The sequence below is a fragment of the Parasteatoda tepidariorum genome, chromosome 2, assembly GCF_043381705.1.
Source record: "Parasteatoda tepidariorum isolate YZ-2023 chromosome 2, CAS_Ptep_4.0, whole genome shotgun sequence".
NCBI classification, from domain to species: domain Eukaryota; kingdom Metazoa; phylum Arthropoda; class Arachnida; order Araneae; family Theridiidae; genus Parasteatoda; species Parasteatoda tepidariorum.
Window position 1 is genome coordinate 57,242,587 of NC_092205.1, and position 23,545 is coordinate 57,266,131.

Genomic DNA, 23,545 nt, shown 5'->3' on the forward strand with positions numbered 1-23,545 from the left:
CTGCATTTCATAACCGTAAATCATAACAATGCTAAATATAATATCTTTCACTTATTTTGACCTAAATTAATACAAAATAATAAGAGATGGGTATTAAAAGTAAGTTTAATAAAAATTCTGAGTCAGGGGGTCATTTCACTCCAACGAAAACGTATTGTTTTCCTAATACTTTGCTATACCAATTTTTATTGCAAAACTACTTAAATATACTTTTTACCTTTTTCACTTTCGTTTTGTTTTAAATTTCTGTATACATACCACCAATTTCAGATTGTACTGAATTAAAAATACCTAATCAAAGTCAATGATCTGCAGAATACGTCAAACAGATTTCAGAAATATTTTCCAACTGAAACATTTACTTTTAAGTTTTTTTTTTCAGAGATCTTCATAAAACTTGCTGCGAAAAGATAAAACCATTGGGTACATAGTAAATACCAAGGTACCATTTCCGTTTCGAAAAGGTACAACCCAATCGCGGGATGTGTACTTAAAGGAGGAGAAATAAACACATCACCTAGAATAGTGGGCGAAAAGCTAGTTCTTAGTATGTATTTAAATAATAAAAGGTTTATCATGTATTTGTATGTACTTAAATAATAAAAGAACTATCGTTTGGGACATCTTGGCCACAAAAGTCTGTCAAATGTTTAAAGCTGTCTTTATTCAAGATAGTGATCAAGTGATTTGTTTTAATATTATATCTTCGCAAATATCAAAATCTCGTGTTTTTCCTCCTTTTTTTAAAAAATCTGTATTTTAAGTTCCGAACTAAATTTAAAAAAATAAAATAAATTATGTGGCACCAAAACATGTTTACGTTTTAGAATGCAACACTTTTTTTTTGGAGACATCGAAGAAAAGATACTATCTCACTTACTTTATAACAATTTTAATCACCTTATGTAGTTTTCGTAGCAATATTTTCTATTAAAAAAATATTAAATAAAACATTCACAGGGTGGCCACTCAAATCAGATTTCAAATTTCCCTGATTTTTCCAGATAAAAACCTTAAAATTTCCAGGTTTTTGTTTCTTTTTTCTTATAAAGTGTAGGATGTGTACAAGAAAAGTGTCTTTATTACAAAATATTTTATTCAAAATGTTATTTTTTTTAACATATCATCTTGAAAAAAATAATTTATTTTGACAATTTGGCAAGATTTTTTTTATTTATTTTTCAAATGTTTTCGTACAAAATTTTGAATTAAAAATCATTTATTGACCAACAAAAGAGTAAAATGAAATATTAATATATAGTTGGTTCTTAAAAAATTTTTTTTTTAATATATGTTATAAAAGGTTAAAATGAAATAGAAAAAAATAACATTAATGCAACAATTGTAACAATTTATCGACAAACATTGCTGCTAGCGATTGTAAAAAAAATGTGCGATTGGTTGNCCTAAATCTTTTTCCACCTACACCAGAATCTTTCCTAAATTGCACAGTCCCATAGCGGTCAAAGGTTTCTGCATTCGTTTAGCAACCGTGGGAGAATTTAATGTGGTATTCTAGTTTGACAGAGTTGTAATGGAGCAAATTTTGATGCAAGCAAAGTATCGCTAAGTTGATGATATTTCAACGGTTTGGCGATACATTTCCGTTCAAAAAAAAGTGGCTATTATGGATGAAATAATTTAGCTTAAGAAAATTAGTAAATAATTTAAAGTAGTGAAATTAAAAAAATTATCAAAGAAAAAATTTCCAGCTTTTCTTTCAAATTCCCTGATTTTCCAGGCTTTTATCCAAATTTCTGATATTTCCAGGTTTTTTCCAGTATAAAAAAAATTCCCTGATAATTCCAGGTTTTCCAGGTGGGTGGCCACCCTGATTCACAACAGTTATTTGAAAAACGGAATCAACTGTGATGTCTTTTTTAAATGCGTTCCATATATTTTTTTTTTAATAGATATGTCCTTACTCTTAAATACCAATTTTAAATCCTATCCATTAATTTAAACACCTGTTTGGATCTGCATAAACTTTAAACATGTATTTAGGGCTATGTCCATCTTTTTTCTTAAAAATAGCTATGTCTAATTACTTAAATGTACATTTCAAGCCATGCCAATTTCCTTAAAAAACCGCAGTTAGAAATGTGCCTCCTATTTCCTTTCCTTAAACATGCTTTTCAGACTATGTCCCTTTTCTTGCACACGTATTTTCAGATATGTCCAAAATAATNTTATTCAGGGTGATTCGTTTTTTTTTTTGCGGACTGTACATTTACAGCCATGCCAATTTCCTTAAAAAACCGCAGTTAGAACTGTGTCTCCTATTTCCTTTCCTTAAACATGCTTTTCAGACTATGTCCCTTTTCTTGCACACGTATTTTCAGATATGTCCAAAATAATAAACTTACTTACGATTTTGGTGTGCAGTGAGCAAAACACTTTAAACAACAAAATTCCAACTTTTGATTTGGTGATATCATTTTCCCGTACTAAGACGTTTAGGCAAGCGAAAGTTAAGGCTACAGGATAATTTTCTTTTTTGCTTATTTCTCCATTTTCAAGAAGACGCATTTTTAAATTTTGATTTCCCAAGAAGTAATCAGTCCTTGCAACTTTTGATTTTAGCTATTTTAAAATCACGTCGATTAAATAAATGAAAAAATTCATCTATACGATTACGTGTAAAAACAATTTGATTCACTTCATTAGTTCCAGAGATAAAGCGTAGGCCTTATAACTCAAATTGTGATTGAATGATAGCCTCGTTTTTTACATGTTTGAATACGATACGGCCGAATAGAGTAAATGTTCATTAATAGTTTATTTGCGAAAATAAAATAAAAAGGATTGAATTAAAAGAATATTTGGAATTATCCATCTCCCCCCCCCTTCAACAGGTGAGTTTGGTAGGGAGGAAAACGTAGTTTAAAAAGCGCTCTCATGATATATATACCACAGTGCACAACAAATGAAAAATTATGCACCTCTCATTAAAATCATCCTATTAGAAACTAAGTTTTCTACTTACTAATTTTAGAAACAAATAAAAAGTGTCAGTAAAAGTAAAATATCTATTTATTTTTCTTGAGTTGAGTTATAACACTTGACTTGCATGCTTAAGTAAAACTAAAATAGAAATTCATTTTTACATTCAATAACAGGAAACAGTAAAGAAAAATTAGTTGCATAATGATAATTTTAATACAAGCCATTAAAAATTTATCAGTTAACCAGTAACTGTCAACAATCATAACAAGGCAAATTATTCATTACACATAGAAATTTGAAAATTATCAAAAACTGTTAATTTCAAAAACTATAAACCTGGCAACTGAAAGGTCTGTACTTTCATAACAGATATTCCTTTGCTACCTTTGCTATAAATTAAAATAATTTAATTGGCCAGTATATCAAATCATTTATTTAAAAAAATATTCTAGTTGAACATTTCATTCAACTTGCATAAAAATGTTTCCAATTCTAGCATTCATTGTAATTTGTAAAAACAATTTATAGGGTATTAAAAATCACAATATTAAACATTAGAAACGATAGTTGTCCATGTTCATGGCGTCGGACCAGGCACCATGAGGAGAACCATCCATATCAGTTGCAACCCGGTTGCTTGGAAGTAGAGCGTGATTCATACCTCCAATTTGTTCACCACACTCATTACAAGTACTCTGTTGCATTGCACCACCGCACTCTGTGATACAATAAACATGACCTCGAGGACACTGGAACCAATGCCCCTTAGTAAGAGCCATGGCTTTCAATATAGATTTCTTTTCATCCTCAGTAACGTTGATGACTGCTCCTCCATACTTTTCGGTTAAAGCTTTGAACTCCTCGGAAAAAACAGCCAGGCTTGATTCGCAGAATGGAGAATAGGTCATAAGACAATCAATGATGCTACGAAAATGAGAATCATAATTTATTATAGTTCGTCCTGCAATGTACTGCAAAAATTTAGTAGCCGATTCCATTCGTCGAACTTCCCACAACAATTCCTGTAGCTGTTGATCGGAAGCTGTTAAGTATTCATCACGAAAAAACGAAATTAACCAAAGACTCGTCTTTTCTAAGTATTGTTTAAATTCTGAAACTGTGTTTTTGATTAATTTGTCACTATCAACGCGGGTAAGCATAACAATATCTTTGCCTTCAAGTGCTTTTACAAAAATTTCGCCAACTGATATTATATTTTCCATTACTGTTAGCTCCTGGACGCTTCGAGATTTACCCGAATTCAAGACTTTCAAAAGAGGAGCACAGATATCTAACAAAGATTTACCGTATCTAACAGAGGATGATTTTAAACGCTCCGCAAGCTTTACAGCTCGTAATATATTCCTCTTCTTGTCACCATACGTCAGAATTTTAACTTTTTCGATATCTTGAAGACACGATTTAATAACATTACCAAATCGCAAATTTTTCCTTATCACAGTAGTACATTTGGGGCACGACTTCATTAGAATTTGTCTCGACTCGGAATCCTGAGATGTCCTCATCCATTGAGAAATACCGTTTATCTCAAATATGTGTTTGCAATCTTCAAGGCAGATAAATTTTGCACCAGGTTCACCTTCAAAACCTAAGAATATTTCAGTTACTTCCTTGCGATTGCAATTTCTGCATTGTTTTGGGCAAGGTTCGCCGCATAGTCCAATACAAGCATGTTTGCATTTTAATATTTTCGAACAAGGTTTATCACAAGGACTACGATTGCATAGTTGTCCACACAGACGATCACATTTTTTATGAATACACTGCCATTCACAAGGTTCAGTGCACTCTTTACAAGGTTCACCACATTCCTTAGGGCACTTACTGTGAACACATCTATTTTCACATTGTCTCTTACAGGGTGGACAACTTTTTGAACAGGGTGATTTACATTCATGACCACATACTAAAATTCTCTTACACGGTTGAAGACACGCTACATGTAATCGACCCTGATGGCACCTACGACAATTTCCCTTACACATATGTTCACAAGCTAGTTGCATTCGACAAGGCTCAGTACATTTGTCAGCTAATAAATCTATATTCTTTGACTGGAAACATTCTACTTTAATGTCATGACCGCAAATGACAGATCGAACTGTGCATATTCGTTCACATTTAACAGAACAACTCTCCCCGCATTTTTTCAAACACGTATGACCACAACTCAGGATCTTCTCACACGGTTTGTCACAAACTATCTCCTCTTCACTCTGGTAACACCTAACTTTCACTTTGTGACGGCAGGATTCTACAGTCTTCATAATCAGAGTCCTGCATAAGCCACATTCATCAGAGCATTTTCTATTACAAGGATGACCATAGGAGCATTTTTTATTGCAAGGTTTCAAGCACTTTGTTAATTCATGATTTTTGTCATATGTGTGGCACATTAAAGGGCACGTATGTCCGCATGAAAGACGAGCTTCACAGTTGCGAGTGCATCCACCTTCAGGCACAGAATCAAAATCCTTTTCGTGCGCCACATCATTACTTATGTTAGGATGATTTTGACACACTAGTTGAAGAGATGCTCCAATAGCTTGATTGCTTTGCAAGCGGGAGACGATGTTTTTCCACAAATTACTTCTTTCTGCCAGCAATTGGAAATTTCCAATACAAAAAAACCCTTTTTTCGCTCTAGACAGTGCCACGCATACACGATTTGGCTCTTTCAAAAATCCGATTTCGCCTTCTTCATTACTTCGAACAAAAGATATCAAAATAATATCGTTTTCTTCACCCTGATAGTTATCGACAACTGTGATTTTAACACCGCTAATTATTTTTTTCGTGCTAATTATTTTTTTCATAGCAAACAACTGGCCTGAATAGGTAGTAAGAACAGTTATTTGTGAGGGATCATACCCTTGTTGAACAAAGTATTTACAGAGACCTAACAAGAATTTGGCTTCGTGTTCATTAACATGGCTTTTAGAATCATTTTCATTCTGCTCTGAATAGTTGTGTGTAATGAAAAATACATTTTTCATAACTCCTTTAATGTTCTCGTATTTCGTCACGGACTCATGGTTTTCTAATTTTTCATATATATGTGGAACTAGAAGGGTTGCGATTTCAGGTCTCATTCTGTGTTGAATGCCCAACTGATGGCAATCCATTCCGTTTTGCACCATTCTTTCAAACAATGATACGTTTAACTCATATTGAACAGACAGTAAATGTACCGTAGGACTAGGTCTTAATTGCTGATGATCTCCAATTAATATCACATGTTCCGTTCCAGGTGCAAGAGAAGTAACTAAATGGCTTTCTAGAATTTCTGCTGCCTCTTCTACAATGACAATCTTTGGATTTAAATTTTGGACGATCTGTCGGTATTTAGCAGCTCCTGTAGTTGTCATCCCAACAACATCAGCTTGACGACAAATATACATATCTTCTTCAGTTCGAAGTTCACAGATTTCTTCATGTATTGAACGCAATTGGTTTTGAAACTCCAAAGTTTCTCTATTCTTTTCATTAATATAGCAAGTCAACCAATATTTATAGAGACACCATCGCCGCTTCAACGGCAGACGCCAAACATCACTTACAATTTTCGCCTCTTCTTCAGACATTACGTCATTATTACGCAAATTATTTTTAATATAATGTTTTCGCTTTCTTTCACCTCCTTGGACTTTCCATCCGTCATCAACAGTGGGAATTAGTTTTTGTCTCTGCTTCAAACTGGGGATGTCAAATGATACATCAAAGAACTCTTCACTGTCAATATCTCTCTCAGCTTCAATATACTCAATATCGGCCTCCCCTTCGCTATCGATTTCATCATCGACATCAACATTTTCTTTGCTTCCAGTGTTTTCATGAAAACTTTTTAGATGGTTTGATATAAATTTAAGATTACGAATTAGCTCGAAGCGAGCTCTTAAACCATTTGGGTTTTCAATACTGAGTTCCAGCCAATGACACACAAGGGAGCTTCCTTTTAAATTAATGTTTGTGTTAAAGAGTGAGTTTAAATGCCATGGCGGAATTACATCTTTAAGAGAGTTTTCATCTAATATTTTTGATAACGATCCTTGTAGATCACTTTTTAAGTGCTGGATATATTGCTTAGAGCACAACAGTTCGAATTTATCGGATCTAAATTCTTCACGTTGGCGTAAATAAACCTTCATTGCTTCAAGGTACTCCGATTGTTTACGCTGAATATAGCAGTTGACAAAAAACCTATAAAGTTTCCAACGATAAATTAAGTCCAAACTCCAGACATCCTTAATATTATATGCTTGCACTTCAGAAAATGGATTGCAAATTTCAATAATTTCGGAAAGATGTTGTGCTATAATCTGTTCATATCTTATACCGTTTCTTAGTAAACTCTTGTCAAAATTTAAATTCAGCTGATTTCCTTCACTCACAGGAATATCAATTAGCTGATCTTTAAAGATGCTTTTAACATCAAAATCACCGATTTCTTCATTATCAGAATCATCTAACTCATCATTATCATCTAATGTTTTAACCGATCTGACTGTAATCTCTAACCAATCCAGTATCAAATTCCCATTATCTTTAAGATCACACTGTTTAAGACTACGATAATGAAGTTCTAGCATGCAGTTCTTTAATTGAGATTCACCCAAAACATTTTTAACGCTCTCTTCAACCGAAGACTTTATTCTGTCAATGTCTCTCTTTATTGAATATAATTCAGATTGCTTTTGCTTAAGATTTGAAAAAATGTAGTTGGGAACTTGCCTTTTATCTTCCAAAATACGTTTTAAATTATTAAGTTGAAATTTTGCAAGTGCTTCATTATTTGACCGACCACCTACGCGAACCACTTTTTGAGTGAACACGCACAAACCTTCTAAAAATTGATCCAAAGCATGATTTGTGTAACACACAACCAAAATTGGAGTATGATTTTCTTCGGTCTCCCATTTTTGCTTATTATGCAAAAGTAATTGGGCTATTCGTAATCCTATGTACGTTTTTCCAGTTCCGGGTGGACCTTGAATAACAGCGAATTCTTTAGTAACTGCTGCCTTTAACGCAGCGAACTGAGTTGGATCAAGCTTTAATTCAGAATGAGAAGGCCAATATCTGTCATCAAGAACATTGATAGATCTAGCCTTAAAATTCATTTCAGGTGGGAATTCATAAGTAGTAAGAATATCATTATTTTCAGAGGCAATGTGTTGGATAAAATCTCCATTCATTGGCATCAGAAGAGGTCGCATATCAAAGGTAGATGCCCTGGTCAAATATTGAGGTGCATTAACTTCTTTTTTGACCTCAACAACGTAACGTTTCATTGGTAGATTATTTTCGTTGAGTTGAAGCAAAGCACTGAGGTTGTGTCGATATGCCTCAAAGTAAGCTGTTGTTTCTATGACAACAAATTTATTATCAGAACCAAAGTTCAACACTTCATCAGATAAGGATTCAAACCGCAGAAGTAGAAGTCCTCTTTTAAGTTGTTGTGGTAGTCTTCGAGCAACTGAAGCAAAATGCATGCTTTGAAAGCCATCTGCACTGAAGCAAAGAAGAGATCCTGTGAGAAAACGCTTACTGTATTCCCATCTTAGTCTAGAAAAACTTGAATCATTGAAATAAGCCATATGTACAAGACCACCATTAACAAATTGCTGATCAACGATTTGCACATTTTCATAAACTCTACAATCTTTACACTGCTTAACAGGTTTCCCACTTTTCTTTAATCTTAAATATTCAGTAATTCCATCACGTAATGGCTTGACATAGTCTTCACGCAACAAACGGTACTGCACGTCAAGATAGTGTTCTGAATCCGTATAACAACCATTAGTGATATTTGGTCGAATGAATGCTTTTACAATATTAAAATCATCCATATTCGGTAACACAGGCAAAGATCTATAGTTTTCAGGTGGATCCATAAGTTGTAATCGCTCTTTATTAGATAACTTTTTCACTTCTGCAGGCGTATATTTTCTCAAAAACAAATTATTTTGCTCTTCGATATCTCTCAGCTTTTTAAAAACCTCTGCATAACGTTCGCCTGAACTTTCTAAGAATTTTTGACACGTTTTTTCTAAGAGTGGCAATGTAATTAATAAAACATCGGAAGCAGACGAAGGTATGGTAGTTTGAAATTTAAATAGAAAATCAGTTAAACTAGCCAAAGAATCTAAGTGGTAACCTTTAGAATCATATCTTTGAAATGAGGCCAGAAAAGTTAATATACTCTCCATGAAACTCTCAATCTTAGTCACCATATTAACCATGTTATTTACATTCTTTGACAAGTGGGCAGAGACGGATTTACCTAAAGCTAACCATACATATGCTGTCATATCACGCCCCATTGAAGTATTTAGACGCAAAATGAATCCACTTCTAGAATTGCAAATCGTCAGAACGATTTCGCTTGCACTCTTATTCACCAAGTCTTTAAGCCTTTCAAAGCCCATTGGTTTAATTTCCTTTAACTGAGGATGGTTATCTATGTCTTTCTGCTCGGAGGGTAGAGAAGCAGTATCATTTTTTTCGCTTCTTCTAACACCTTGGTCCATGGTATTTTGATGGTGCTGATTGGCCACGCCATTTCCAAACTCTTTGTTGACTGGCCGAGGCCTGTGATTGTGATTACCTCGCCTGCCTCTAGAATTATTTCCATTGGTTTCCTGTTCGTACCTTTGTCTGTTACGAGATTGAGAGTTTTGCCTTGGAAAATTTTGTTTGCTTGGATTTGTGAAATCAGATGCTTTGTGGGTATACTGATTTTCCTCTCTAGATGAAGCTGAGTAATCACGAGGCCGAGCTGAACGACTCTGTCTGTTGCGAGATTGGAAAGTTTGTCTTGGAAAATTCTGATCTACTCTATTTCTAGCATTGTTATTTTCATGAGAGTCAGCGCTAATACCCTGTCTTTCATTTCTTCTTGTAGCTGGTTGATTAAAATGTTGTGAATTTCTTGGTCTGGCTCTTCGATTTCCATGCCTTAATTGCTCGTTTAAACCTCTCACTGGAACATCATCACTTTCCTTCTCATTATCATGAGCAGCGCTACTTACTTGGTTCCATATAGCTCTCCTAGAAAAAAAACATTACACAAATTAACATTATTGAATAATAATTATAAGGCAATACAAAAATACATGTACAGTGAGCCGAAAAAAAACAACACTCTGAATAACTTGTGATTTAATGAACGGATCTTCTAGCACGTTCTAGGACTCAATCAGCAGTTGCTGCAGGACAGCATTAGGGACTTGCATGGCTCAATGCCCATCATTCATGTTAGTGGTTGCCCAAAAGGGTACCTCGTGAGGTGTCCAAAGGTACAGGCCCTTCCTCTGCAGGAGTCTCTGGTCTTCAGAGACACTCGGAGGAAAGTGTGTCTGGCATCACTGGAATGTCCATGAACCAGAGAAGAAGGTAGAGAAAAATGAGAGCCACTGAAGCGAGTGACGAAGCTAAGAGGCCTGGGTCCTCTGATGCAACGCCCTCATCCAGTGTGCCAGCCTAGAGGGGTAAGAAGTTCAAAGAGGATGTTGCTCCTGGGAGGAGAACCCAGTCCAGGGAAGTGATTCCTCTTAGTGAGGGTAGCCAAACTGAAGTGGGTGACCCAACTGGAAGCCTCCAATCTAGAGTTTCCTTCGCTTGTGCAGCCAAGTCGACCAAGATTGCTATTGTCAGGAAGGACTTTCCTTCGGACAAGCTTTCTCTGGGAGACTCCAACAACATCCTCCGGGAGATCTTAGCGCAGACTGACGCCATTCCCATTGGCGAAAAAATGCCGTTGGTTATTCAGTGTATTTAGTACACGGTAGAGTGGATTAGAGGCCACTTTAATGACAGATCCTTGGGCGACCTCACGCTTAGAGTTATAGGCACTGATGAGTTACCCAAACCTGTGAAGGTGGCTTTTAAGACAAGAGAGCAATTCTCTGATCAGGGCACCTTCTTGTGGCGTCTTCAGAGACTGACCCCAGGGTTGAAGTCTATGGGGTGGAGGGTTCTGCAGAATGCTGTGGGACCGGGCACCCCTAGATGGATCTTTGAGGTTGAGCCTGAAGACGTGGAAGACATTGTGAGGGCCAATTATAGTGCACTCACTGGTGTGGATCGTAGAGTCATTAAGATTATCCATGATCCTAACAAGAAAAAGGCAGCAGAGGCTCCAACAACATCGGATGTCCTCTCTGTCGAACCTGACGACCAGGAGGAAATGGATCAGAAGGATAAACCTTGGAAGCCTAATTCCCCTGTTTCTAAGGTAAGTTCAATTAGGGCTCTTGATTTTTCAGAGCTAGGGTTGGACTCTGGGTCGGACGTAACTTTACAACCTGACTCATCAGCTTCTATGCTTGGTATTGATGAAGCAATAGAGCTGCTAAAGGGAGATCTTTCTTCTAAAGCTAACCAGGATAGGTAGGTGCCATTCTGGCTTTACTCATATTGCTAACCAATTGTGGCAATAATCAAGGTTGGTCAAATTAATCTCCGTCACAGCATTGCTGCCTCTGGCCTTATGGCTAAAAGGTTGAATGATGGAGAACTAGATATTGCTCTTATACAAGAGCCTTGGAACCACAAAGGTAGAATTATGGGGCTCAACGTTGAAGGTTTTAATATTTTTTATGATATCCGTTGTGACCTTCCCAGGGCCTGCATAGTGGCTAGGTCTAATCTAAATGCCCTTAATCTTGTCAACTTTCTCAATAAGGATTTAGTTGCTGTTAAGCTAAAATTCTATGACAATGAGACAATTTCTGACTTTGTCATTGTTCCTGCCTATCTCCCCTATGAGGAGAAAGACCCATTGACTGATATTACTAAAACTATAATTGGCCACTGTGGTTCAAGCTGTAGATTCATCTTCGGCTGTGATACAAATGAGCACCACACAGTGTGAGGTAGCAGTGATAGAAACCAGCGGGGAGAAGTATAATGGAACATGGCTTATATTTTAATTTGTATGCCCTTAATAAAGGCAATGAACATACCTTTGTTATAAGTAACAGGAGGGAAGTTATTGACCTTACTTTATGTAACTCTATTTCTATAGATTACGTTACTGATTGAAAGGTATCTGGTGCAGTTACTGCTTCAGATCACCAACTAATTACTTTTTTCTATTAAAGGCCTCTCTGGACTGAAGGTCATAAGGAGGAACCCCAGAACAGTGGATTGGGGTTCCTTTAGAGCAGCTCTGGAGAGGAAGATGGGGAGCTTCTCTGGTCAGTACAATAATGTTAATGATGTAGAGTTGACTAAGTGCAACAGATCATACTTGATTCAAATCGTATTTCATGTAATGTTACGTCCACTAGTTCCCCAAGGCGAGGTTCTTGGTGGTTTTCTGAGCTTAGTAAATTACGTAAGAAATGTAGGAAGCTATTTAACAGAGCAAAGAAATCTGGAGAATGGCAGTCCTACCGAAACGCTCTAACTGCCTATATCAAGGCTATCAGGGCATCTAAACGTCGCTCTTGGCAGATTTTCTTCGATGACATTAACACTACTTCTGATACCGCAAAGATTACAAAAATCCTTATAAAAGACTTTAATTGCAATCTAAATGTCATCCGTCTTACAAGCGGCAGATACAGTGAACCAGGGGAAGAAGCTTTTGGAGAACTACTTGAAGCTCATTTCCCTGGATCTCATCCCGTAGAGAATGAACATCTTTTATGATAATCCTACAACTACTTGTAATAAGTATGACTGGGAGGCCGCCAAGATGGTGGTCTCCTATGAAAAAGTCGTATGGGCTATCAAATCGTTTAAGCCCTACAAGTCACCAGACATGGATGATATCATGCCAATAATGCTTATTCAGGGGGTGAACATATTAGCCCCTATTCTATGTAGGATTTTACAATCCTGTATAGCATTTGGGTATATACCTTACTCTTGGAGGAATACCAGTGTAATTTTCATTCCAATACCAGATAAGGAAAATTACTTTGAGGCCAAATCATTCAGACCAATTAGCCTCACTTCCTGTCTGTTGAAAGCTATTGAAAAGCTTATTGACAGATACTTTAGAAATACTGTGCTCATAGATAAGCCACAGTCCTACACACAGCATGCTTATCAACCTGGCAAGTTAACAGACTCTGATATTTATTAGTTTATTTTATAACAGTGGTTACACAGTCGACCCGATTTCGAGTTTACTACTACTAATATTCAAGTCCGTAGCCTCGTAATTTTGAACCCAATCCAGAAGACAAGGGAACTGCTAGATTAGTACCCAGAGGTATTTATTTGTTATGAGAACTTGGAGGACTTTGTGACCCCGACAGATTTAACATGCACCAGTCACCATTTTATACATGGGTATTCATCTGCCGGCTCGATTCAAACTCCCATTCTCACGAACATGAGTCCAACGCCCTATCAACCTGGCTATCCCTGCTAAATTTATTAGTTTATTTCATAACAGTCATTGCACAGCCGACCCAATTTCGAGTTCACGACTACTAATATTCAACTCCGTAGCCTTGTCATTTTGAACCCAATCCAGCAGNTTTAAAGTGCTGTTTAAAACTGCTGCATATCACGTGAAAGCATTAAATATATCATTTGTACAATTTTAAAGTAAAATAAAAGGGAATCCTGATCCTTAGAAACAGATACATTAAATAGTCTGATGATCGAATGATGGGGCAAAAAAAAACTACCTTTTAAACTGAAAAATTGTTTATTTATAAATAATTTATTAATACTCAAATTTCTTGAAAGATTATATGTTCCCTACTAATGACAAAGAAGTTTTTTGTTTTATTCATTCATTTATTTATATTTATTATGTCCGACAATGTAAAAAAGGAAAAAAAATGCATTTTGGGCTTCTGAGGGCCCCAGCTCCGAATAAAACTTTAAAAAAAAGAGGGTATAGCAGGATCTGGGGGCCCTTGTCATCTCGGGGCCCCAGCTACAGCTTATTTAGCTTATACGTAAATCCGGCCCTGCCTTCGAGTTTTCAGGAGTTAAAATAGTAATTATAATTATTTTCACCAGCACAAATAGTAAAAGTAAAATAAAAGGGAATCCTGATCCTTAGAAACAGATACATTAAATAGTCTGATGATCGAATGATGGGGCAAAAAATAACTACCTTTTAAACTGAAAAATTGTTTATTTATAAATAATTTATTAATACTCAAATTTCTTGAAATATTATATGTTCCCTACTAATGACAAAGAAGTTTTTTGTTTTATTCATTCATTTATTTATATTTATTATGTCCGACAATGTAAAAAAGGAAAAAAAATGCATTTTGGGCTTCTGAGGGCCCCAGCTCCGAATAAAACTTTAAAAAAAAGAGGGTATAGCAGGATCTGGGGGCCCTTGTCATCTCGGGGCCCCAGCTACAGCTTATTTAGCTTATACGTAAATCCGGCCCTGCCTTCGAGTTTTCAGGAGTTAAAATAGTAATTATAATTATTTTCACCAGCACAAATAGTAAAAGTAAAATAAAAGGGAATCCTGATCCTTAGAAACAGATACATTAAATAGTCTGATGATCGAATGATGGGGCAAAAAATAACTACCTTTTAAACTGAAAAATTGTTTATTTATAAATAATTTATTAATACTCAAATTTCTTGAAATATTATATGTTCCCTACTAATGACAAAGAAGTTTTTTGTTTTATTCATTCATTTATTTATATTTATTATGTCCGACAATGTAAAAAAGGAAAAAAAATGCATTTTGGGCTTCTGAGGGCCCCAGTTTCGAATAAAACTTTAAAAAAAGAGGGTGGAAAGTAGGATCTGGGGGCCCTTGTCATCTCGGGGCCCCCAGCTACAGCTTATTTAGCTTATGCGTAAATCCGGCCTTGCGCCTAGTGATTATATGTCACTAAGATATGCTTTTCACAAGCCATTCAAAGATCCATTTTCTTACTAGAGATGAATGGTTCAATTCTCCTCGGTGGCTTAAAGGCAAATGTCTAAAATGGTACACTGATGGTTCAAGGCTTGATCTCAAATCAGGAGCAGGAATTTACTGCTCCAATGATGGTACCAAACTTCACTTTCCCTTGAGAAGCTATGCCACTGTTTTTCAGGCTGAGGTCTATGCCATTATCTTGTGCTGTAAGATATGCTTAGACAGGGGACATCAAAATATGACTATCCGCATCTGTTCCGACAGTCAGGCTGATCTCCTATCATCACTGTCAAAATGTAAATTCATATCTTTGCTAGTGTGGGAATGCTTTTCGGTTGTCTGTGAACTTTCTACTCATAACAGGGTATACCTGCATTGGTTACCTAGATAGTATATGGGTATTCTTGGAAATGAGCTAGCTGATGAAGCAGCACGGGCTGACTCTAGTGCAATTTTCTGGGGCCCTGAACCTGCATTGGGAATTTCTCCCACCTCTTTTAGGGTATCTATATTCAAGCTCTATGGCAAAATTGCACATGAGCAATGGCGCGTCGCTGGCGGTCAGAGACAAGCTAAGGAGATGAATCGTGACTGTCCTAATGTACGTCAAAAAGAGCTTTTAAAGCTTAATAGAAACAATTTGAGAAAGATCATTGGTCTTCTTACAGGATACTGCATCCTCAGGAGATACCTATACATACTGGGAATTGAATCTAATTCTCTTTGTCGAGGTTGTCATCTTGAAGAAGGGACACCACAACATATACTTTGTGATTGTGAGGTCTATTCTGCTCAAAGATCTGAGCATTTGGGGCAGAATTACATTAAAACCTGGGAACTGCAGGATGTTCCTGTAAGGTGTTTGCTGAATTTTATTTCAGCTACAGGGGTTTTTTGCTAATCATGATTTAGGGTTTGGGTGAGGTACAATAGACCTCTGGTCGATGTGCCCTGCTCCTTGGTGCTGCCCAACCTCTAAGTCTAAGTCCCAATGCATAAGAAATCAAAAATTTCATATTGAAAATTGAAGAAGCATAATCTTTTAAAGCCGCACACAATAATCTAAGACCTTCAACGACTTTTCTTAAAATGGAAGCAGAAGAGTTATGGTATTTTAGGTAAGGAGACTTATTTAATAGATTTATTTAATAAAGCTTTGTTCTTCACACTTAGAAAAAAATAACCCAAACAAAAATTGAAAACCAAAGCTGAAATGATGAGGATTTCACGTGAAAAGGATAAGTTTTTAATCCGATACAATTTCACATATTGGTAAAGCTCTAGCTTAAATTTTTTAAAACTTATTTTTTGAAGTTGAAGACTCACGCAACAGTCCATTGTGGACCTGTGAGATCAAGAATTCCCAATTTCGTGACTGACGGTATGATGGTCGAAATGCAAACAGGATTGCGCTTTAGCTGCCATTAAATCTGAGAAAACTCTTGTGCTCAAGGATATGTAGCAAGCAGTTACTGCAAACACAATCACAAAATAGTAGGCTTTTTCTAAAGAAGTTTAGGCAGGTAACGTTTTACTTACTATCTCATTATTCACAACTAACATAAGCAAGGGTCTGTCCAGACATTTTGTGAAAGGTCCGTTTTTCGTGAAATTGTGAAAAAATTACTCATATTCTTTCAACCAGGGTCCACTTTTATGAATTTGTGCAAATAGGGTCCGTTATTGCAACAAAAAAAAAACTTTTCAAGGAGTTTTTAAATTGTAAAGACATACAAGATTATGCTCAACACTGTAAAATTATAATTAAAAAATTTAAATTTTAAAAAATAAACAATTGCTGTTTCTAAATTAGAGATGCAACATACAAATATTTGGTATTTAGCCAATATTGCTGAACGTAGAATATTAATAAATACGAATATAATATTAATAATACGAATAGAATATTAATAAATATTAATAAATACGCAGAATATTAATAAATACGCAGAATACGAATAATGGAAGAATCGTCTGCCGAAGACGAAACTTAATTCGTTTACATCAATCTTTCTTGTTTTCTGCCCTGGAAAGGGTTTATTCGATTAACAAAATAATAATGAAGATAAAAAAATTTGTGAAGGATCCGATTAAAAGAAAAATCATTTTGTGAAGGGTCCGTTTTTAAGTTAAAATATTTTGTGAAGGGTCCGTTTTTATGAAAAGATATTTTGTGAAGGGTCCGTTAACGGACCCAAATTTCTTCTAAACAGACCCCTGATAAGTGTACTTAAATTCAATTTATTGATTATTATTTCAGTAAAATATATAGTTCAAATTAACTGAGATATTACCTATAAGGCAGCAGATGCAAAAGAGCAAAATTATATTATAACAGTCAATCTGACAAAAACAACAGCTAATAGCTAAAATGTTAGTAGATATAGTGATGCATTTCCCCCACCCTTTTACGTTGAAACCAGACCAAAATTACTATAGATAATACAGTCATGTTCCAAAACATTCCACCAGTGCTTTAAATTAAACCAAAAATCCATTTTTCAAAAATGTTCAATCTTTAATTGTGCTCAATTTGTTCAAAATACATTTGATTGAAAAAGTTAGGAAATTGATTATTATAATTCAAAGTAGTTAAAAAGCATTGTTCATCATACTTCTTAAGTTCTGTCTCTTTACTCTAACAGGTTTCGAAAATGCAAAACTGCTGTTCCATATTGTTCCTAATATTTAATCATACGACAGTAATTAATTAATAACATTATGTCTTCTTCATATTATCTAAACTTTTTGGAAAAATCTTAGTAAAAGCTGGCTTTTTTTCAATGGTTTAAACAAAAAACTGTTTTTTTTTTTTTTTTTTTTTTAAGTCTTGCATAAATCCGCTAACACTGACGTCAAGCCCCACAGCAAATCATAACTCAGTTATGAATATGTTGAATTTTTTTTTTTAAAGTTTGCTTAGATGTAATTTTGCCCAAGTCAGAAAACAGTAACTTAAATATTAAAAAAAAAATATTTTGGAATAATGTGTGATTTGATAGCATAGCCGTCAAGGCACAGAACGTGGTCTGCTTGAAGCCTTATTAATGGCTACTGGCTTGTCTGGAATACAAAGGATCCTGGTATATTCTTAATCCTGATTTATTCTTCACTATTTTTAGACAGTTTTTTCATACGAAAAATTGTAGCTCTATTATTTCCAGTCATTCCCCCCCCCCCATTTTCGGATGTTGTGAGTACCTACGCCAAGTCAATGGAGGTAACCTCTAAGAACTACCAACTTCTAGCAATCACCATTTTACTGTGCCAGAGAGATTTCAATGTACAGACTTTGCTTTCTAAAAATATTTTTAAAAAATTATTCATAGAATTAACTATGCATAGAAAAAATTAGAATACACTAAATATCCCCTTTTTTAAAACATTTCTATTACTGACTGTACCTGCTTCTATCTACTGTTTTGTAAAAAAATTACTGTTTAAAAATAAACTTTAGAATATTGAACCCATAATTTGACAAAAAACTATAATTCAGAATACCAGTTGAAAGTAAAAATATCTCATCTCATTACTCAGTTATTCACTGCTTTTCTTATGACAGGTGGACTAAAAGGTACATTTTCTGATGCTAGATTAGTTTGGTTTCCGTTATATTTAAGTACTATTTCAATAGAAAGTACTAATAGAGAGCTTTCTGATATTTTAAATTTTTAATATTTAAGATATTGTCACGACACTTGAGATTGAGTTTATATTTTAAAAAGAACCAAAAATGTGTTTTTTTTTACTTATTATAGGGTAAAAATTTTGTTTAATAGAAAAGAAATTTTTGAGGATACAGTGAACATATAATGAAATGATTTATTTTCAGAATGTGAATGTATATTGCAGTATATTGAATCTATATTGCAGTATATTGAATGTATATTGTTCATGTTCATTCATATATTAATTAGAGAATAAAATTTAATAAGCTTTTCTATGTGTTCATTAAAATATTTAAATTATATTCTTGGAATTAACAACAAATGCTCAAAACAAAGAAAACAAATATTTAAAAATTTAGAATATTTTTTACTTTACTTTAAAGTGAAAAGCATAGTAAATATTGATAATTTTTAGCAGATTTTTAGCAGAAGACTTTTAAAGAACTCATATATTGAAAATTAGGAATAAATGTATCACATTCTACAAAAGATCCGTGCATTTCATTTCATGAATATACACAATGCTTCAAGAAATTCTACTCATGAACTTTAAAGCTAATAATGTGCTTATTTATAAATAAAAACTATTTAAATAACACAAGATACCTCACATTTTACAAAAAATCCTTTACAAAAAACATTTTCAAAAAATCCTTCATAATGCGATTCTTTATACTTTTAGAAGGCAGAAATATAACTGAAATAGTTATTCTCATAACCATTTCTTTTACTAACCTCTTTGGAAGTGATCAAGCAATATTTTTTATACTAGCAATCAGGGTTGGGTTTTTGCCATCAAAAACTGGTTTTTGACATGACAGTGGTAAAAACCGTCAAAAACCTACTGTTTTCTTTCATTTATGGCATATAGCGGACAATATACTATTTTCACATAATTGCCTTTATAAATGAATGTTGCATTGATTGCTATTGATTTTGCAACTATATACATGTATTCTTATAGAAGGATATACATTCATATAGAAATATTGTTATATACTTATTGAAAATAGTGATACTTTTATCATTATAGCTTGATTTGCAAAGAATTCAAAATTTTGCACTTCTTAATTGTTAGAAATAAACAAACAAACAAACAAACAAGCAAAAAAGCTTGGAACTATTAATAAATTCAAGAACTAAAAAGAAGAATTTAAAATTTGGCATTTCTTAAATATTAAAAATAAGCTAAACAAAACTTTCAAAACTTGTAACTACTAACAAACTCTAAGTCAAGAATGGCTTGACATTCTTCAGTAATGTAATATGCCAAAGAAAATGATGCTTGGAAATGTTGAAAATTTTGTTTAGTATCCTAATATATTACTTCAAATAATATATTTTGATATAATCATGTTGGGAAAATGCAAGAATCTGTTATATTAATCTATAAGAATCTGTTATATAATATCTTAAATATCTTTTACCAACTTTTTTTCTAATTTTATTGCCCAAAAATGAATTAATTTTAAATTATAAATAGTTAAACTCAAATAAAAATACAGTTTTACCAAAACTATGGGTTTTTGACATGACGGTAAAAACCATGGTATAAACCAGTAAAAACCGTCAGGTGTCAAAAACCTGCCAACCCTGCTAGCAATATATCAAGCAATATGTTTATATACTAAATATCAAGCAATATATTTATACTCATTTTCTTCACAAAGAAAAATAAAAGAATATGCTCAGAAAAATAAAAAATATCAAAATACATTATGAAAAAAAATTAATCTGTAGAAATAATTTGATAATTTAAGTCTTACATTGTTAGTGAACCTTTTTAATCCAGAATAGAAACTTGGGACTCAGTTTCTAGGCTGCATGCTCATACATATTCTTCTAAAACATAAAATTACATTACATTTTTAACATGACCAAAAAAAAATAATAATAATGACAATAAGACAAAATTAATAGATAATTATATATTAGGAAATCATTACCCAATATATAATTAATTTTTGCACCACTATGCCCAGTCACATCCAAGTGCTGTACGAGTTAATTTTTACTTCTAGGTCACCCCTGTCCCGTAACAGTCACAACTGTCTCTTAATCATACAAAAATAGCAACCACAGAAAAATTATGAATTAATGAAATTAAAATATAGAAGAGTAAAAATAAAATAAATATTATTCATATGGATCAAGTTAAGGTTTGTGAATTCTAGCTTTTAATAGGTTAAACATGACCAGTATGAATTATTTACAGTTTCAGTTAATAAAATAAATATATTTAAAAAATAATTAAACATTCTAAATGGATAGTACAATTTTCAGTAGTTTGTGCTGTAAAATATTGTTATACTAATTTTAACAGGAATTTGCTAAGAATATTTTTATGCTTTCATTTCAAAGAGTCATCAGCTAAATGTTTTTACATAGTCTAATTTTTTTTTAGATATTTATCCAACAAATTAGGGAAAAAACGAGAGGGAGAGTAGTATAGCAGTTGCATTTTTTCCAAGTGAAATAAATGTCACTATTGTACAATACTTCTTACCCATGCGATATTTTTCATGGCTTCATCTAATATTTGTAATGTTTGTACTGTAGTATATTTCATGATAGCAAACCCTGTGAATTTTATTTTTAATTAATTAATAATATTTTAAAAAATAAATACAAGTCAGGTTTTCACTTGGTTTTTCACAATTTTTGAAAAATCACCCATACTAATCAAATTTAAAAAACTTTTTCTATAAAAATTGCTATTACATATTATTATAAGGCATTTAATATCATTAAACTTAAAAACTCATTTAAAATAAGAAATTAGTTATAAAATTACGAAACAGCATATTTTTCCTCAGTACAAAACAATAAAAACAAAAGTTGCCTAATAAAATATAATTTATACAATATTGTTACAGGTCTTGACTTTTAGTTTAAAGGAAAGAACAAAAAAAAAAAAAAAAATNAAAAAAAAAAAAAAAAAAAAAAAAAAAAAAATGACAAAACTTCATTGCAATAATCATAAAACAAGGTGATCAAGCCTTTTTTATTAATGAAATACATATTTTGTCATGTTAAAAAATTACTGTAATAGTTTATTCTGTTTTAGACATGTGACAAAAGCAACATTAAAAGTATTGAATACAAATTATTACAAATTTGTTATTAATTACCTTAAAGAATAATTAGTATAAAGAGCCTAATTTTACTGTTTAAGGTCAGATATTGAAAATGCAAATAGCTTTCAAATTTATGACACATATAAAATAAATAGCAACTTTTGGAAAATATATATATAAAATTATAGTTTTCTTTGTTTTCTAACGATACAGAAATTTGCATTTTCTTTTTGTCTTAACGCGTACTGGATTGGGGAGATTTCCATAACCTGATCTGTGGCAGAATAATCACCAAGTCCTGTCACCTTTCATTGCGCGAAACTAAAATAATCATCACATAAAGGGGCCAAGTTGAAAGATATAACTCGTAGCCACCTCTGGGCAAACATTTTAAAAAATTGAAATTTTAAAATCTGTTTGGCACCTTGAGGATTGTAGTTGACACGACAGATCAAGATACGGAAACATCTCTACGGGATTTACCACTATCACATATCTTGAAAGCAAATTTGAATGTTGACATTAATATTTTGGCCACCTAGCAAAAGAAACTTAAATAACTTGTTAGTTGTTAGCTTAGTTAATAATTTTTTCCAATTGACTTTGAGATTTAATTATTCTTTATTCGTCATAATATGGCTTTATGCAATAAGTTAACAGTAAATACTTACAAAAACGAATTACTTTATCTAAGACAGCACTCTCTTTACAAAAGGGATAAAGTTAGAAGTATCCTTTTTAATAGTCATTTACAAATTTAACTTAAAGTGTCTTTTGAAAATATTTTATGCCACATTGCCTTAATAGGAAATGATATAGGGGATATTTTAAGTTTTTAAATATTAGCATGCTTAATTAAATATTAGCATGCTTAATCTTCCAATTAAAATTTTAAAAAAAAGTTTTTGAAACGAGCAATATTTTTCTCGCCTATTCTTGAAACCCGACAAAGGGGAACATCCCCACTTTGACTAAATAAAAAAACATTAACAATTATAATATAACAAACAAAATAAATAACACAACTTATAAATAACTCATACCTTTGAGCGTCAAACTAATAATATTCTGTTACACAAATTAAATCCATAGATCATTCTAATTAACATTTTATCACAATTTAAATATGGGTTTATGTCTTCAACAATTGCTATCGGCACTTCTATGAGTAAAAAGAAAACTATGTTTAAATTTCATATAAGTGGAAGTCTAGAATATGTAAATTCTTATGCAGCTTGAATATTTTATAAACTGAAACTTTAGAGGAGAGAAACTTGAACTTACAATTGCGTAATGCATTTCGAATTCATAATTAGTATTTACTATTGAGTTTTAAATTGAAACCGAAACTAAAGTTGGTTACTGCCAAAATAACAATATCAAATTAATGGTTTTTATTTTAAAAATTACGCACTGTCTTGGCTGACCGCCCTCTTATAACCCTAAACTTTGGCGATCTGGTGAAATGGGTGATTGCCAAACGAAATCTATCGCCAACTGCTTGGATGCCCGCTTTTTGAACGTGATTGAAAATGGCGAAAATGTTTGAGCTGGAAAGATGTAACGAATACGCTAGGAAATACATATTTTTTACTACAATATTTTTATTCATGCAAAGTGATTTCTAGATACTGGACATTAGTATTGCAGCGCTTGCTGAATTAATATAAAATAGCTCTTGGTGTCGACATTTTTACTGGCTAGCATTGCATATTGCAGGTATCATTTTCATCACTTTTCTTAGCATTATTGTCGGATCTGTGTTTTTATTTAAAGCAAGAATTTTTGTTGTTAATTATAAAGATTATTTTTGTGTGTGTGTGTGTATTGAATATTATTTGAAAGGAAATATGAATGACAAATAAGTTATAACTGTAATAAAACAAGGTTGGATGGAAACCACTTTTTTGTTTCTTATGAGTAAAAGGTTAAATTAATAATATTTTGCACCGTGATTTTAAGGT

At 33.2% G+C, this 23,545-nt stretch overlaps 2 protein-coding genes across 6 annotated transcripts in view; one reads left to right on the top strand and one right to left on the bottom strand.

Annotated features, from left to right (window-relative positions):
• The window catches only part of LOC107441722 (SKP1-related A), a 315,013-nt gene that overhangs the window by 50,214 nt on the left and 241,254 nt on the right, over nt 1-23,545 (top strand). The window lies entirely within an intron of this gene.
• The window catches only part of LOC107441477 (NFX1-type zinc finger-containing protein 1), a 23,157-nt gene continuing 2,627 nt past the window's right edge, over nt 3,016-23,545 (bottom strand). For 2 of the 5 annotated variants that reach the window (XM_043048264.2, XM_071177623.1), the window contains one exon: nt 3,016-10,020. In XM_043048264.2, coding sequence (XP_042904198.1) covers nt 3,501-10,020 — 6,520 coding nt within the window. In that variant the 3' untranslated portion in view covers nt 3,016-3,500. Of the gene's footprint in view, nt 10,021-20,270; nt 20,347-22,624; nt 23,083-23,545 lie in introns of those variants that run through there. The other 3 variants (XM_043048262.2, XM_016054757.3, XM_016054767.4) reach the window with 3 other exon arrangements.